Source organism: Equus caballus, chromosome 15, assembly GCF_041296265.1.
Source record: "Equus caballus isolate H_3958 breed thoroughbred chromosome 15, TB-T2T, whole genome shotgun sequence".
NCBI lineage: Eukaryota > Metazoa > Chordata > Mammalia > Perissodactyla > Equidae > Equus > Equus caballus.
The window spans coordinates 54,689,513-54,707,480 of record NC_091698.1 but is presented as its reverse complement, the minus strand read 5'-3'; the positions used below and the strand labels follow the sequence as shown (position 1 = coordinate 54,707,480).

Sequence of the window (17,968 nt, the reverse complement as noted above, 5' to 3'; positions counted from 1 at the left end):
CAAAGGACCTGTCTTCTTTAACAAATACATTGCAAAGGGACAAAAAGAGGGAGAACAAAATTAAAGGAAACTTAAAAACATCAATCACTTGCAATGTGTGGACTTTGTTTGGATCCTGTTTCAAACAAACTATAAAAAATAATATAAACATTTATGACTTTCATGAGAAAATTATAAATTTTAACACTGACAGGCTATTTCATGTGAAATTATTGGGGTTTATTTAGTTATAGTATTGTATTATATTGAGGAACATGAGTCCTTATCTTTACAAAGAAAATGATGAGTCTAAGATTTGCTTCCAAATAATTCAGGATGGATGCCAGCCCGGTGGTATATTGGTTATTTTTCTGGTTCACATATTCTGCTTTGGTGGCCCAGGGTTCACTGATTCAGATCCCAGGCAGGGACCTACACACTGCTCATCAAGTCATGCTGTGGCAGCGGTGTCCTACATAAAAAACAGAGGAAGATTGGTACAGACGTCAGCTCAGGGCCAATCTTTCTCACCCTCTAAACAAAAAAAAAAAAAACAGGATTGGGGAAAGTGGGTGGGGTTACAGATGAAACAAAATTGGCCATGAGTCGATAATTGTTGAAACTTGGTGATGAGCACACAGAAGTTCATTATACTATTTTGCCTATTTTTAAATATGTTTAAAGTTTTCCCTAGTAACTTTTTTTAAAGCCTAGCTTTCACATAAAAATTCTGATTTTGGATTCTCCAGGAAAAATGGAAAGATCTGCTAACCCTAGGCCAGACCTCCACATTGCAACAACTAGCAGAGTTGAGAAATGTTACAGCAAGTTGCTGTCCAGGGAACCACAGTCCCCACCACTCCCTATTGCCCTTAAACCGGGCCTACCTTCTCTGTTTATGGTACATGCCTCAGCTCATCAGCATTCTGGTTTGCAATCCATGGGAATTTTCCTTTCCTTCCTTTTAACACTCTCCTTCAACCAGCCCAGCCACCAAGTGGGGCTGGGCCAAAGGGTTTGCCTGCTCTTCCTCTCCTTTTCAAGATATTTTTCTCCCAAATCTTTTTTCTGTCCTATGAATCCTTTTTGGTCCCCCTAGAGTCCAGGATTTTGAAACTCAGAGTCAGAAGGAGACACTTCTCCCTCCTCCATCCCCCTACTCCCAGATGGAGTGTGAAGGAAAAATTGGGGAAAATTTGGTTAAGATGTAGAGATAGATCTTATGCCTATCAGATTGGCAAATATTAAACAGTTGGATGATATCAAGTGCTGCCAAAGGTGAAGGGAAACAGGAACTTTCCCGGGAATGTTAACTGGTATAACCTTTCTGGGAAGCAGCTTAGAGGTGTTAAGTGAAACAGAATACAGACAAGATCCCACAACCCAGCCTCCTGGACACTGAGACCAGAGAAACTCTTGCCCAGGCCCCCAAAGAAACAAGTGTAAATATGTTCTTGTAGAATTGCTTGTAATAGCAAAGATTTGGAAACACCTAGAAGTTTATTAATAGGAAAGTAGATAAATAAAACGTGTTACACACAAATGATGAATACTATTCATCAGATGAAAGGAATGCTCTGGTCCATATTCACTTATATCAACTTGGAGCCATCTCAAAATCTCAACCTTGACTGGAAAAAAATGAGAAGAGAATGATATGTATACCAAAAGACCACTTAAGCATATTTTTTAAAATATGCACAAAATAATACCAATACTGGTCCTGGATACAATAAAAATATAGAAATATAGATTAGCAGAACATACAAAATCACAGGAACGGTGAGAGGAGGAAAATGAGATTGTTGATGGGGTGAAGGTATCAAAAAAATCAAGTAATTAAAGGAAAAGTGAGCCCAGTATATGCTAATAATATAGCTGATGTGCCTTGAACCAAGGAGTATGGCTAATTCATTCTGAGCACGTGAGCTTTCAGCAAACAAAAAACTAAACCAAAACAAAACATCAGTTAATATTTAAAATATTAACCTGATGCAGGTGGAAAGAGAACTTGAGCGAGGGGCTATGAATAACCGCAGGTCTAATGTGTGCCCAGGTGGCAGAGAGGGTTATCACTTGGGGGTCCAGGCGGAGTGGGGCGAGAGGGTGGCCTCAGGCAGCTCCAGGGGAAGTCTGGCGTCCCAGAACCTTCAGGCCTCTGTGATTTTCTCTGATGGCTGATCTCATTCTGGGGTCACCCCATGTTGTGGCCTAGAGTCAGTTTGATCACAGACATTCAGCCTCCTTCCAGCACTGCTGACTGATCTCAGGGAACCTGCCGGATCATGAGATTTTCCCACAGAGATTGTCACCATGGGGTGGTTTCATCCTGTTATTGGCCTCAAGCTCCTCCAGCAAAGTCAGGAAATCCTAGGAACAAATACTCCTCCAGCCCTCCTTTTTATGTGCATTCAGTGTCAAAAGCTATTTACCAACGGAGTGTTATATGATCGAGGCTAGAACTGTCCAGCTTAGTTTTGGGGGGATGTGGAGGGGCAGAAGAGAGTGGTTCTGGCCAATTGCTCTGATTTTGCTTGAAGCCCCACTCTTGGGGAATTAAGGGAAGAAAGAAAGATGATGAGTTATATGTTGTCTCCTGAGCCCATCTTTCTTCTCTCCCTTCCTCTTCGCCTCCCTCCTTTCCTTTTACAAACACATATTCAGTGCTGAGTATGCACCAGGTACTGTGCTAGGCCCCACAGGACTTGAATCTGACTTTGTCACCTGCCCTTAAGGAGATTCAAGTCTAGAGGGGAGCAAGCAGTCAGTGTGGTCAAGCATGGCAGAGATTTGTGAGGGGTGAGGGTGCAGGCAGCTACTTCAGATGGGAGGGTATCAGGGATGGCTTCTTGGAGGTGGTGTTCCTTGAGCTGAGTCTGAAAGGATCACTGGAGTTAACAAGAAGGGGAATAATGGGGAAAGATATTTCTGCTGGAGGGAAGAGTATGTGCAATGGCTGGGAGGTACAACAGTAGGAAGCAGTGGGAAGCTGTCAGTAGTTCACCATATCTGGACTTGGGGCTCAGGAAGGGCCTTAGGTGCTAGGACTAACTCATGTCCTATCTCCTCCCTGAAGCCTGCAGAAATACCCAAGCCCCATCATGTCCCTCTCCTCTGCCAACCTTTTACAACTGCATGTTTCCTTACTGTTATCTTGTCTTTTTGGCATGAAGGCTTTATCTCCCAGGCTTGACTCAAAGAGGGGCCCAGGAGCCCAGTGCTTCTCCTACCCATGCCTTGCATGTAGCCTTCGCTCCGCCATGGGGATGACTCACCCTATTCTGAGTGGGTATGCTGTTCAGTGAGGAGGCAGAGAGACACTGAGTAGCAGCAGCAAATCTCACCCCAGTGCATTGGGTTTGCTGTCTGAGAGGCTTCTGCAAGGGTGTGCTGACGTCTGGCCCAGTGCCCAGGTGAACATTCTTCTGGGAGGGAGAACTGAAAGCTGAGGTAGCCAGCCTCTAAGGTGGTGCCCAGTGAGGCCCACCTCCTGGTTTTCACGGCCTGGTGTATCCCCCATTGAGGCCTTGTGTAGCTCCCACATTCTATCAGGATTGATCTGCATGACCAACAGAATACAGCAGAAGTGATGGCATATGCCTTTGAAGCTAGCTCAGTAAAGACATTATAACTTCTGCACTAGTTTCTGTCTTCGATTACTCACTCTGAAAGAAGCCAGCTGCCATGTTGTAAGGACACACAAGCAGCCCTATCAGAGGTCCATGTGGTGAAGAACTCCTGCCAACAGCCATGAGAGGAGCCATCTTGGATGCGGATCCTCCAGCTCTAGTCGAGCCTTTAGATGGCAGCAGCCTGTTCAACATCTTGACCACAACCTCCTGAGAGACCTTGAGCTAGAACCATCCAGCTTAGCTGCTTCCAAATTCCTGGCTCTTAGATACCGTTACAGATGCTAAATGTTTGTTGTTTAAGCTGTGAAGTTTTAGGGTAATTTCCTACATAGAACTAACACAAAGCACTTGGCAACTCCGAGTGGTTTTTCCCGCTGTGTGTTTGGGGAGGCTTCCTGGCTGGAGTTTTGCCTCCTCTGAAAGGCAGAAATATTAGGGCTTCCAGAAGGTCACAGCCACTCACCCCTGTTCCTTCCCTCACAGGTACTTCCCTTGAAGGGACCAATAATCCAACAGCAGATGCAGAAGGAATCTCCTTTGAACTTCCCTATCTGACTAGCACCGAGCTTTAGGAGAGTCAGCTGTCACAACCCCACCCCCACTCCCTGGGGGAAGTCTCCAGTCAGGGAGGCACTGACCTTGGGCACCCGGACATTCCCAAAGAAATTGTGTAAACAAGCTTCATCAAAACCCTCCACCCTTTGAAGCCCTAACCTTCCCTTTTGTTAAGTTGGTATTTAAACCTTTACCTCTGGTTATTCAGAGAAGCTACTGTACTCAAAATGTGCACAAACTTTGTCTTTTCTCCTGTTAATCTGGCCCCTACCCTCACCCCTCGAACCTAAATTGGTAGAGGAAAAGTTTTTCCTCCCAACGCTCTCAAATCAAAGAAATCCCCAGGGGCTGTCAAGTGGGAAGTTCTGGAGGCCTTTGCACCGGGTTTTCTCTCTGGTCAAATGAACTTTCCCTGAGAACAACCACCTCTGCAGGGGCGATGCCCCAGGGATTCACATCCTCAATCCCCAGGGGCAGACAGCCAGGGCCCCACAGAAACACAACTGCTAGACCTGAGGTCACAGCAGGGGCAACCTCTGACTTACAGAAGGCTGCATCTCCTGCTCTGTAGCAGCTTCTTCTCGGGTTTTGACTTATTTAAGAAACACTTAGTGCTTGCTATGTGCCAGGCTCTGTTCTAAGTACTTTACAAATATGAAATCATTTAATCCTCATAACAACCCTGTTTGAGGTAAATGCTGTTTCTGTCTTCATTTTATAGATAAGGATCGTAAAGCATAGAAGGATTAAGCAATTTGCCCAAGGTCACACAGGGAGAGAGTAGCAGAGTAGGAATTCACACCCAGGCGCCCTGGCCCCTCACTCTGCCCTGAGCTTAGAACTGACCCATGTCCATTCAGTAAGCATTCTGTGCCACTGGGGCACTGCTGCTTGGCCAGGCTCCTGGGGCTGGACAGGGTTATGTATTTGAGTTCTGGCTACAAGGAATCCAGAGGTCCACATCCAACCAGGGCATTGCCTCCTGAGGAAGCCAGGCCACATCCTGACTGGAGAAAACCATGGGGGGTGGGGGAGGGGGGCAGACACGTTCATCTTCCAAGGCCAACATCTGTTCTCAATCCAGAGAGTTGGCCTGAACCCTGCCTGGGCAGGAGGGTCTCCTCTCTGATCATGCTCATTCCTGCCTCCTCACCATGGCTCAGCCAGGTTCCCCGAGGGATGCCCCCCAGTCCCCCATCTGCCTAGACCTGTGGTTCTCAACCAAGGGTAATTCTGGCCCCCCAGGGGACATGTAGTGATGTATAGAGACATCTTTTATTGTCATGACTAAAAGGCTGCTACTGGCACCTAGTGAGTAGAGGCCAGAGATGCTGCTAAACATTCTAAAATGCACGGGATGATGCCGCACAGTGAGGTTGAAAAACTGACCTGGGCCCATCTCACAGCCCACTTAAGGCTGAGGACCACCCCCACTCCTCCCACCCCCACACATGATCCGATTCCTGTTACGGTGGTGGTCTGGGATGCTGGTGGGGCCCCATGCATCCCACTTCAGCATCTCTGAGAGGTGCTGAAATAGAGCATGAAAGAGACATGAAAGGACTCAGTTTGCATTCCAACTACAAGTTCTTCGAAATAAAATGAGAATTTTGAGGTACTGACAAAAGTAACTGGCATTGTTTTGTATCAGGCTCTGTACTAAGCATTTTACGTATTTGATCTTTTATAATTCTCATAATCCAGCCTTAGATGCTATTATTATCCCTATTTCACAGACGAAACTAAGGCTTTTTTAAAAAGGTAAGGTAACTCACCCAAGGTCACACAGCTAATAAATGACAGGGCCAGGTTTCTAGCCAGCCCAAGCAGTCTGACTCTGGCACTGTTCTACATACCTAGCCAAAAGTAAAGATGATAAATTCCCAGGGAGCACCTGCCTAATGCCCATCCTGGGCCTGCTTGAGGTCAGGGGGCCTCATGCCCTCCCCAGGGACAGAGGGATCAGCACCACTCACTCCATAGCACAGTTGCAGCTGTTGACGAAAATAATCCATAACCAATCTATAAATGAAAATTTGGGGGAGCTTATTCTGAGCTGAAATCTGAGGACCATGGCCCGGGGCCTTTCTTCCTGAAGGAAGAAAGGGCACCAAAGAAGTGGGGTGCACAGAGTGGTTATATACCCCCACACAGGATGTTTCACATATGATTGAAATGTCCCTACCACAATAGTCACAAGATTGCCCTGTCAGCACAGCGCTTGATGGACACAGCAGGTAGTGGTCTGCTATCTCGGAGGGCGTAGCAGGAGGCAAGTCTATTGTCTCGAGCTGGGTGGTGACAGGTGAGGCAGCAATCAGTTTCTAGCCTAAGGAAAGATGCTTAATCCTTAAGGGAATGCCAACTTTGGGAGGAGGAGGGAAGTTTCACCTTTATCTCAAGGGCCTTTGTTCTTGCCATAGGGAATATCTAAAGCAGATATACAGTGCATGCTCAACGCCTGGGTCAGGCCCTTTTGGAAAGACAAGGTCAGGCCGAATTAGGTTTACACCAAATGGCTTCCTCATATTCTCCAATATATCCTATTGCTTGCCATTTTTATTTGTCACAGCCAAGACTCTCCGAGATGGGCAGAGAGCAGCTTGACCTGCAGTGGTTCTTAAAAAGGGAAAAGGAATAGTAGAAGGAAGAGGAGGGTTGGTTTTTGTGCAGGGACAAGTAAGACAGAGAGGATGGGCAGGAAAGAGACAGGTGAGGAAGGAGGCCTGCGAGCTGTCAACCTGCAAAAACAGAAAGCAGATTAAGAGGCAAAGCGTTTATTTGGGATCAAAGAATTGCAATTTTGGGAGCACAGATTCAGGTAGAAACCCAAATAGTGTCCCGCTAGGGAGTAGAGTCAGGGGCATTCATTCATTCGTTCACTCACTCACTCACTCATTCATTTTTGAGGAAGATTAGCCCTGAGCTAACATCTGGGGCCAATCCTCCTCTTTTTTTTTTTTTTCCCTGAGGAAGACTGGCCCTGAGCTAACATCCGTGCCCATCTTCCTCTACTTTTTTTTTAATATGTGGGATACATATAAAAAGCCATGGCATTGATGAGGATTTTAGGCTGGTTAATTTTAAAACTGCAGATGAGAAGCAGGCTCCGAGGAGTGGAATTAGCTTGCCCTTTGAGGAGAGACATTTGCATTGGTGAAGGAAATCTCCATACCTCCCCCTCTGCACCAGGAGGAAGGCAGGATGGCCTTATCTCTGGAAACTCTTAATGGGGAAGGCAAGGACTTAAGCTGGTTACTGTCTGGCAACTTCATGTAACTGATTTAGGGTGGTGGCTTCTGGCTTTACTTAATCCGATTTGATTCTTATCTAAAAGTTGTGGGACCACCCAATGGCCAGACCCCACCTGCACTGATACCATTTTACCTTTTTTACACGTTCTTTCCTTTGTCTTGTAAAGAGATGGCTCGCATACCTATGCCTTGAGTTTAGCCTGACTCTCCACCCGGGTTTGCAGCAGTAGCGGGGGCAGCAGCAGCGGCTCCTCCTGCCCGTGGGCCCTGTCCCCACGCAGCAGCCTGCCTGCCCATGGGTCCTGTCCCCATGCTATTCCACACTATTCTCTAAATAAAAGAGCACTACTGCCAGATCTTGAGAGTCCAAGAAATCTTTCTTTCAACTCCTTGGCTCACTGACCCCATATCAGCATGGCTTGACAAGCGGTGTGTCAGTCTGCACCAGGCATCTGAACCAAGGAACGCCAGGCCACCGAAGCAGAATGTGCAAACTTAACCACGGCGCCACCGGGCCAGGCCAAGTTGGGGGCTTTTAAAGGCAAAGAAGAGAGATTGTAGTACAAAGAATTTTAATTGAGTTGGAGGCAGAGAGCTAGTCTTGGCTAAACATTGATTGACTGTTGACTCTTTCTTCAGAAAGTCCACAATCCTCAGTCTTTCTAATCAGGATGTCTGTTCTCCTGCTACTTCTCAAACAATTGCTTGTAAAACAATTGCTGTTTTGGCCCAGTCCAAAGGTTTGGCCCAGTCTAAGGTTCAAGACGGCAAAGCAGTTTCTCTGGAAAGGCAGCTCTGAATCCATTTAAAAACGGTTCCACTATAGTCAATTTTGACAGAGCTTTTTATTATATATTACAGCAGGGGAAAGAATGGGAGGTTTGTTTCTAAACTATAAATACCCTTCTTTGATCCCTGTATATATCAGAGATAAATGAGTCACTTAATCCTTAGAAATTAATATTGTCGTAATTATGACCTTAAGTGACCTTCCAGCATTAGTAATTCTCACCACTCCCTGCAAAACAGCTGTGTCAGTGTTTGACCAGGTTTGGGGAGGAGGTGGACGGGAGCAGGGTCAGCTCCTGCCATGATCACTCAGTTTGCAGAGATGAAATCGGCCTCAGCTCTTAAGGCCAGTTAGAACCAGACCCCAACTTCTGGGCTCTGCCCTCCCTGTCTTTGTCCTCCAGGCCCTGTCGAATCCTGACTTCACTGAGAGGGGATGGTCCCTAGGGGTGTGCAGAGCTGCAGGGCCATCTGACAGCAAGAGGGCCTTTGGTGCAAAGTTAACATCTGAGCTTCCACAGGCCCCTTCCCATGCAGATTCGTGCAGGAGCTTTGAAGTCACCTTTGTGATGTTTTCATAGCCCTTATCCTACAGTCCTGGAATTAGCCTGGGGCCCTGCCCCATCTCTGGAGATTTATTCCTCCACTACAAAAATCTTAGGAAAACACTGCAAGCTCCACCCACCATCCCCTAGCCACTGACTGCTTTTTCCTTAGGCTAAAACACAGAGACCTCAGAACCCTCACCAGGAGACATTCTCTATGTGTTTATAGTTTCTCTAGAGACATTCTGATGAGCCCTAGAACCGGATCTAAGGGCAGGAGCTGCCAAGATAAGTGTTTTTGTGAGGTGGGGAGAACATGGTAAGAGGAAGAGTGAGTGAACAAGATGGTCCCTGAAGGCCTCCCAAGCCCCAGGGCCAGATCCAGGGCAGTAACTGCAGGGCCCAGAGAAAAGAAAAAGCAGGTGGACTCAGCCGTTCCAGTCACACCCAATGAGCCAACCGCTGTGCTTCATGTAGCCAAATACCAATCTCAGGGATCTTTGTTGCTCTCAGCTTCACAAGAGGGCCTCTGCTATCATATCGGTGAATCCAACAGAAAGTGAGTAACTCAGGATTGAAAAAGAAGGGAGGGAGAGGGGGAGGAAGGGGAGATGGGGAGGGGAAGAAGATAGACGATGGAAAGGAAGGGAGATAGAGAGGGAGGGGAGCCAGGAATACCAAACCAGCCGAAGAGGATATACCAGCCCCATTTGCTTTTCAGAGTACAGACTCTGAGCAATGGTGCCATCTTGTGGCTATGAGGAGGAATTACAACCAGGTCCCGCACCGTTCACTTGCTTTCTCCCTCTCCTCCTCTCCTCCCCATATTCGAGAGTAAGATTTCTATATACATGTTTCTAGAATGACATTGTCCAAAGCAGTAGTCACTAGCCACATACAGCTATTTGTACTTCAATGTAAATTAGTTAAATTAAGTAAAATTTAAAATTCACTTCCTCAGTACATTAGCCACATTTCAAGTGCTCAACAGCTCCATATGTGGCTACTGTACTGGACAGCACAGAAATAGAATATTTCTGTTGTTGCAGAAAGTTCTATTGAACAATGCTGTTGTAGAAATTTCAGAGTTGTCATTTGATGGAGCAATATAAAAAGTCAGAAGAAATATAGTGTAAAGCCTGCTTTCTACCTTCAGAGTGGCCACTGGTTAAAGATTTTTTTTTTTTTGAGGAAGATCAGCCCTGAGCTAACATCTGCCGCCAATTCTCCTCTTTTTGCTGAGGAAGACTGGCCCTGAGCTAACATCCGTGCCCATCTTCCTCTACTTTATATGTGGGACGCCTGCCACAGCATGGCTTGACAAGTGGTGCATAGGTCTGCACCCAGGATAAACATCGGCAAACCCCAGGACGCCGAAGTGGAGCAGGTGACCTTAACCACTGTGCCACGGAGCCAGCCCCTGGTTAAAGATTTAAAGAGCAATTTTCACGAAATTATTTCCTCCCACTAGAGAGGGCTTCAGGAATTTCTGAGGGCAGTGTTGTATTTTGGAAAGAACAGTAGACTGGGAGTCAGACAGACCTGGGTTCTGGCCCAAGCTCTGCACTTAAGCCTCTCTGGGCTTCAGTTTCCTCATCAGTCAAAAGATTTCTCTAGACTTTTCCAGTTCTACCAGGCTGTGATCTGCCAGGGGTTGATGAGAGCTGATGTCAACCAGGAAGGAGGCATGGAACGAACAGAACGAACAAGCCCCTGGGCTGTGTCCACCCATGGTGTCTGCAACCGCAGGGGCACAAGCCGTGGATCTTAGCTATCCGCACCTCCCACCAACATATCCCCAAGGCCACTCCAAACTCTGCACCTCTTCCATATACCCCTCGGGTGAGGCCATATTCGCCTGGTGAAATGCCTGCTGATTGGTCTTTGACTCAACACTAACTTTAAGATTCATTCACTCATTCAACAAATATTTATTGTACTCTTATTATGTGTCAGGCACTGACCTAAGACTTGGGGACTTGGGTGTAAATAAAAACATCGCTATTCATGCACCTTACATTTCAAATAGGGAGAGAGAGATTAGGCACGCAAATAATCACATAATGGGAAGTAGTACAGGTGTCCCTTGGAATCCACAGGTGATTAGGTCCAGGACCCCCTGGGGGATACTAAAATCCAAGGATGTCCAAGTTCCTTAGTTGGCCTGAGTTTGGTTGACTCTGCAGATGCAGAATCCGTGGATATGGAGGATCAACTATAACAGGTGTAATGAAGGAAAATCAAGCAGGGGAATTGTAAGGCTATTTCAGACAGGATAATTGATCAGGCACAACGTTTATAAGCAGGTGACATTTGTGCAGAGCCCTGAACGAGGTGAGGGAATAGGCCAAGTGGGTATCTGAGCAAAGAAGAAATTGCAAATGCAAAGGCTGCAAAGGCCTGAGGCTGTCTGTGTGGCTCTTCTTGGGGTTGTGGCTCCAGGGTAAGCAGCTATAGGGGATAACACACATGAGATAATCTAGGGTTCTAGAGTCTAGGGTCTAAGAATAGATCTGACATTTATCCCTGTCTTTAGCATTCAAAGATATTTTATAGAAATCTACCTGCTGAGGGCCCAGAGAGCATGTGTAGAGGCCTTGCTCTAGGTTTGAATTCAGGACCTTCTGGCTCCTATCCTTCTGGATACAGAAGCTGACCTTTTTTTTTTTTTTTTTTTTTTTGAGGAAGATTAGACCTGAGCTAACATCTGTGCCCACCTTCCTCTATTTTATACATTGGATGCCTGCCACAGCATGGCTTGATGAGTGGTGCACAGGTCTGTGCCTGGGATTTGAACTGGCAAACCCCAGGCCGCTGAAGCAGAGTGTGCCAACTTAACCACTATGCTACCAGGCTGGCCCCAGAAGCTGACTTTTTTTTTTTTTTTGAGGAAGACTAGCCCTGAGCTAACTGCTGCCAGTCCTCTTCTTTTTGCTGAGGAAGACCGGCCCTGAGCTAACATCCATGCCCATCTTCCTCCACTTTATATGTGGGACACCTACATACATCTGACAGCAAGAGGGCCTTTCGTACAAAGTTAACATCTGAGCTTCCACAGGCCCCTTCCCATGCAGATTCGTGCAGGAGCTTTGAAGTCACCTTTGTGATGTTTTCATAGCCCTTATCCTACAGTCCTGGAATTAGCCTGGGGCCCTGCCCCATCTCTGGAGATTTATTCCTCCACTACAAAAATCTTAGAAAAATACTGCAAGCTCCACCCACCATCCGCTAGCCACTGACTGCTTTTTCCTTAGGCTAAAACACAAAGGAGACCTCAGAACCCTCACTTACCACAGCATGGAGTACCAAGTGGTGCCATGTCTACACCCGGGATCCGAACTGGCGAACCCCGGGCCACAGAAGCAGAACGTGGGAACTTAACTGCTGTGCCACCGGGCTGGCCCCAGAAGCTGACTTTTGATGTGAGAAATCCAACACACTTCACTGTCTGGGCCAGTGTTTTCTTTCCCCAAATTGTCAGGCTCCCTTCTCTGGCCAATAGTGATGCCGCAACTCTGCCTTTGCTTATATCAAATAGCCCAGATCTCCAAATGAACATTTCCACTAAGACATCACAGTTGAAATTTTTAAAAAAAGCAATTCTTTCAGAGAGCACACCCAAATTTTAGAGATCTGGTTATTAGCCAGTTCATATTCCAGGAGCGCCTGCTCTGCCCCTTGCTCACTTAATAAACAGAGTACAGTTCCCAGGTGTGTTTTGCTCATTTTCCAGGTTAACAAACAGCACAGTTTGCAGGTGTGCTGCCAAAATATCACCTGGAACATTATTTGGGGCGGGGAGAGGGGTGCTAAGCTTTTTTCTTTATTTCGGCAGGCTTATATTCTCTATAGGCAGGGAGCCAGTTGCTTACAAGTAAAACTGCTCCAAACTAGATTGCTATCAGGGCCCATTCGCTTTGCTTTTTCAGCATATGAGTCAGTGAGAATGAGTCAAATGTTTCTTGAGTGGCCTCCAGGTGGACAAGGTGACTGGCTTCATCAGGTTACTTGTCTGGGAAGGTCAGAAATGGCTGCGGCAAGAAGCCTGAGGACTTGATACCTTTTTTTCAGTGTTTGTATTCACAATGTCCATTTATATCTCCAGAAGCTGAGCAAGGCAGCCTGGTGCAGGGGCCCGGGTCTTCTCCCAGACAGCGTTTTGTACAGTCAGTGGCCAAATTCAAACGATCTCTACCAAAATAAAAAAACAAACAAATACCAAAAAAACCCTCCCCAATCGAATGTTAGAAAACATCTTCACAATGAGTTTAGTCTTTTAGTTTCTGTGGTTTCAGCAACTGCTTTATTTGGGTGTATTGTTGACAGTCAATGGTTTCAGAGGGTTCTAGCCAAGAGGAAGTCCTCTGATGAGACAGTGTAACCTTTTCCTTGTACCATTCTGCCTGTTAGGAAACGGGCTGACTGCAGCTCCAAGCTCTTGCCCTTGGCTCTTCGGGTTTAGTGTCTCCTGCTCAGGTAAGTTTGTTGGGTAAGTGTGTCAGGTAAGTTTGCTCAGGTAATATGTCTTGTTACAGGGTTCTCCGGGCACACCTGCCTGGGCCTGGGAAAGGCCTTGTGGAAAGGTTCCTGTTCTGGCTGAGCCTGTCCCTGGGCCTGTGGATAGAGACGGCAGGTCAGTCACTGCTGCCCTGAAGCTAATCCAGCCTATACCTGGATCAGAAGCCACAACAGACTCACTCAGAGTCAAGTCATTGGCAACCAGGGCAAAGAATGACTTAGCTGTCCTCTCCCTGACATAAGAAACAGGCCTGCCACTGCCACCTCTCCAGTGAGAGTTAGAATGGCATTTGCCTCGGTGTGGTTTTCAGTTTTAGGAAGAGATGGGCTTGGTGCTGGGGGTGGGGGAAGACTGGCAATCTTGGTAAGGGCTTCAAGCAAGGATACCTGGAGCCTGCTGTTGAGTGTGAATCATTGCAACATTTCAGGAGGCCAGTTTGGCAATCTGTATCATGCCCAGGTCAGTCCTGGCTTATTGTTAGTTATTAGTTACTGTTAATTTTTAAGATTTCCCTTCTTCATTCTCAAAAATGTCCTGCTTGGGAGGATAAATGATGTGGTCACCCAATCTTTGGGGTACCTTTAGGGAATGTGTCCTAAGAATTTGTACAAAGATGTAGATTTAGGGACATTTACCCACAGGGCTACTAGACATAAAGAAAAGGTAGAGATGAGCCAGCCCTGATGGCCTAGTGGTTAAAATTCAGCTTGCTCCACTTTGGCAGCCCAAGTTTGGTTCCTGGGCACAGAACCACACCACTTGTGTGTCAGTAGCCATGCTGTGGCAGTGGCTCACACAGAAGAACCAGAAGAACTTACAACTATACACAACTATATACTGGGGCTTTGTGGGAGAAAAAGAAGACAAAAGGAGAAAGATCGGCAATAGATGTTAGCTTAGGGCAAATCTTCCCTTGCAAAAAAACAGAAAAGGCAGAGATAAATTATGTGTCTTACAATAGAGAATTAACTAAGTTAGTTAAATGAATTATAGTATATCCACATAGTAGAATGCTAGATAGCCATTAGAAAATGAAACACAGCAAAAACATTCAATAGCATGAAAATATATGCATATTATTAAGGAAAATTACTAAACTCTATATATATATAATATTATTCAAACCTAGTTTACAAAGGAAAAAAACACATAAGCACCGAACAAAGGATTGGATGAATAGTCACTAAACTGTTGGTAGTGATCTCTGGGAAGAGGGATTGGAAGTGGCTTAAATATTCTCATTTATGCTTTTTCTGTATTTCTAAATTTTCTACAATGAACATATACATTGTAGACAGACTAATGACCTCTCAAAGATGTCCACATCCTAATCCTCAGAGTCAGTGAATATGTTAGGTTACAGAGCAAAATACATTAAGTTTGCTGATGGAATTGATGTTGCTAATCAGCTGACATGCAGAAGGGGAGATCATCTTGGATAATCTGGATATCCTGGATAACCTGACCCAGTGTAATCACAGGGGCCTTTAAATGTGGAAGAGGGAGGCAGAAGAGAGATGCCCTGTGAGAAGGACTCTATCAGCTGTTGAAGATGGAAGGGGGCCATGAGCCCAGAAATGCCGGCGACCCCTAGAAGCTGGCAAACGCAGGAGAATAGGTTCTTTCCCAGAGCCTCCAGAAAAGGAACACAGCCCTGCTGACTCCTTAATTTTAGCTCAATGAGAACCATTTTGGACTTCTGACTCCAGAACTATAAGATAATAAACTTGTATTGTTTCAGGCCACTAAGTTTGTGGTACTTTGTTACAGCAACAATAGGAAACTAATACAATGAATTTCTTTTTTAGTCAGAAAAAACGAGCTGATGATAATAAACGTCATTTTAAAAGAAAGGATTAAAAATCACTCCTTGTAATTTAACTCAATAGTCATCCAAGGAGGAGGTGCTAGGAGGAGGCCTGGCACAGTCTTCGTCCTATAAAACATCTGGATGAGGAGCCCACAGGAAGAGCTGGCTGTTTTGTCATTAGCAGAAAATAATAATGCAAGGGATAAGTAAATAACCAGGCCAGCCAGCAGCCTGAGAACTGTCCTACAGTAGTGCACAATTAACTGCACAAAGCGGGGCAAGAGCAATCAGTACTATGGGTCCAGAAGAGGGGGAACCAGAGATCTGCTGCTTTCAAAGATTCTGGGACCAGGAAAGGAAACTGAACTTGAAAGGAAACTCTTTTCAAGTAGTGGAAACTGCCAGGTTGTTCTGCTGGTTTGTGCTGGCAAATCCCATTCTTTTACCAACGAACAGAAGAGGGATGATGGGCACGGCCCATGGGAAGCTCTTCCAACCTCAACGAGGGGCAGGGAGCTGAGCATGTTTGCAGTCTTGCCCATTCCGGACTGTTCATTGAAGCAACAGGCCTGAGTTGGAGAGTTGCAGAGGATTTTCTCTTAAATAAAATCCTTTCCTGTTTGCTTTGAAGGAGCTCTAAGGGAAACCTCAGACCCTTAGTGAAGGCTGCCGTGAATAAGGTATCTGCAAACGGAAGCAGTATTTTTTTTCTTTGCTAGTGGGTCCCAAACCACCTCCTTTTTGGTTTTTTATTTTTTTTTAAAGATTGGCACCTGACCGAACAACTGTTGCCAATCTTCTTTTGTTCTTTTCTTTTCTGCTTTATCTCCCCAAATCCCCCCAGTACTTAGTTGTATATCTTAGTTGTGGGTCCTTCTAGTTGTGGCATGTGGGATGCTGCCTCAGCATGGCCTGACGAGTGGTGCCATATCCATGCCCAGGATCCGAACCGGTGCAACCCTGGGCCGCCGCAGCAGAGCGTGCAAACTTAACCACTCAGCCACAGGGCCGGCCCCTCCTCTTTGGTTTAATCTGTTGTCAAGTCTCCCCTTCTGTAGCAGATAGGGCTCTCTGGAAGCAGGTGCTGAGCTGGAACTTGGCAAGCAGGACATTTGTTATGGATAAATCCTGTGAAGGTCAGGAAATCGAAGCAAGGTTGGGCAGAGGGAGTGATCACGCTGAGATGCAAGCCTGACAAAGTGGACCCCACAAACCTATATGGCCCATATGTAGGTGGGTAGGCTGCAGTGGCCAGCGTTTAGACACCCTTCTTGTGATCAGTTGTCGGATGTGGGCCTGGTCTTGATGATGAGGCAGCTCTTGGCCAACCCCAGAGGAACTGGAGGCTGTCTGCTGACTGCAGCATGTCCTTCTCTGAGGGGAAGTCAAGTTGGCACATCTCTGTGTTCACTATACCATCCCCCTAGTGGCTCTGCTTACTGGCTTGGACCTACAGTCCTATTAATCTGGTGAGTCCAAGAGTCACTTGGCTCATTTTCCTGAGAGCAGAGGTGACCGCATCAGGGAAATTTGCAGAGAAGGCTCACAACAAAGAACGTGATAAAAAAGCATGACTTTTTTTTTACCTTTTAAAATCTCTTTTTTAATACTTTTCTATCTCTAAGAATTAAGGAAAATTACTAAATTCACACCTTTCACACGTCATACCAGTTGTAGATATAATAAAGGCGATCAACAACTTGAATAAAATCTTACCCTTTTATGCCTCTGAGAATAAAGGGAACTTACTAGTTCAGATCTGACCCCCTATAGTAAGTTAAGCTACATATCAGTTTTTCTTTTTGCTTCATACCAGTTGCAGATATAATTAAATGGATCAACTACTTGAATAAAGTCATATCCCTTCCTATCTTTAATAAAAGAAATTGAGATCTTTCACATCTTAAACTTTATCTAGCCTATCAGTCTATATAAATTTACTTCCTATATTTAACACTTACATTAAATGTCTAAATTTAACAAATGCTATTACTTAGAATTTTGCAAACAACTAAAATTAATTTGGAACCACACAAGTTTTTATGAAAAGAAAAAACAAAGCAGCAGGGGAGCTCTTGTTTGTAACTTGAGACATCTCCTGAGTAACCCAGTTTAAGAAAAAGCAAACCGAGAAACAGTCCACGACACATATTTTTTTCAAAGAACTAAGCAAAAGGCACTCATAAAGCACTTCGATCACATAAACTCCAACTCCATCTAAGGAATCCAATATATTCATGGTGATAGCCGACCTCTTAATCTCAAGTTCACGCGCCCCACGCACAGTAAGCCAAAGCCTGAGACATCAGGGCTTGAAGGCGGAGAAAGATTTGTTCCCATTGGCCCAAACGGGTAGGTGGGAGCCTGGGTTCCCTCAAAGCCGCCTCCGGGAGACCAGAAGGCAGCGGGGTTTTATGGAGCTAGGGGCTGGCCGGGAGGAGCTTCCGGCAAACACAGGGGTCACTTCCCATAAGCCCCTGGGAAAGCTGACTCCCGGGGCAAGGCTGCTGAGGGCCGGCCAGCGGGATGAACCTCCCTGAGGGCGTTCTCTTTCTTCCGCAGAAGGAGCTCACAAATCCTCAAGACACCAAGTCACCCCTCAAGTTAACAGGAAAAAACAGCAAATTGCTTTACTATCTGCAGTACCCCTCAGGCACCCGGCTTCAATGGCACAACCTGAAGATTCCGAGCTAAACTGATTTTCCTCAAGTTAAGAATGCATCAGGGGCCGCCCGGGCCGAGTGGTTGAGTTCGAGCGCTCCAATGCAGTGGCCAAGGGCGTCACGGGTTCGGATCCTGGGCGCGGACATGACGCTGATCGTCAGGCCACGGTGAGGCGGCGTCCCACATGCCTCAACTAGAAGGACCTGCAACTAAGATAGACA

At 46.0% G+C, this 17,968-nt stretch overlaps 1 protein-coding gene across 3 annotated transcripts in view; it reads right to left on the bottom strand.

Annotated features, from left to right (window-relative positions):
- Positions 1 to 17,968, bottom strand: part of LOC138917684 (OTU domain-containing protein 6A-like) — a 36,101-nt gene that overhangs the window by 15,447 nt on the left and 2,686 nt on the right. Inside the window, exon 2 of one of the 3 annotated variants that reach the window (XM_070235427.1) lies at positions 16,659 to 17,956. The exons of the other annotated variants lie outside the window; for them this stretch is intronic. Within the exon in view, the coding sequence (XP_070091528.1) occupies positions 17,937 to 17,956 (20 nt within the window). The 3' untranslated portion in view covers positions 16,659 to 17,936. Of the gene's footprint in view, positions 1 to 16,658; positions 17,957 to 17,968 lie in introns of those variants that run through there. 3 annotated transcript variants of the gene reach the window in all.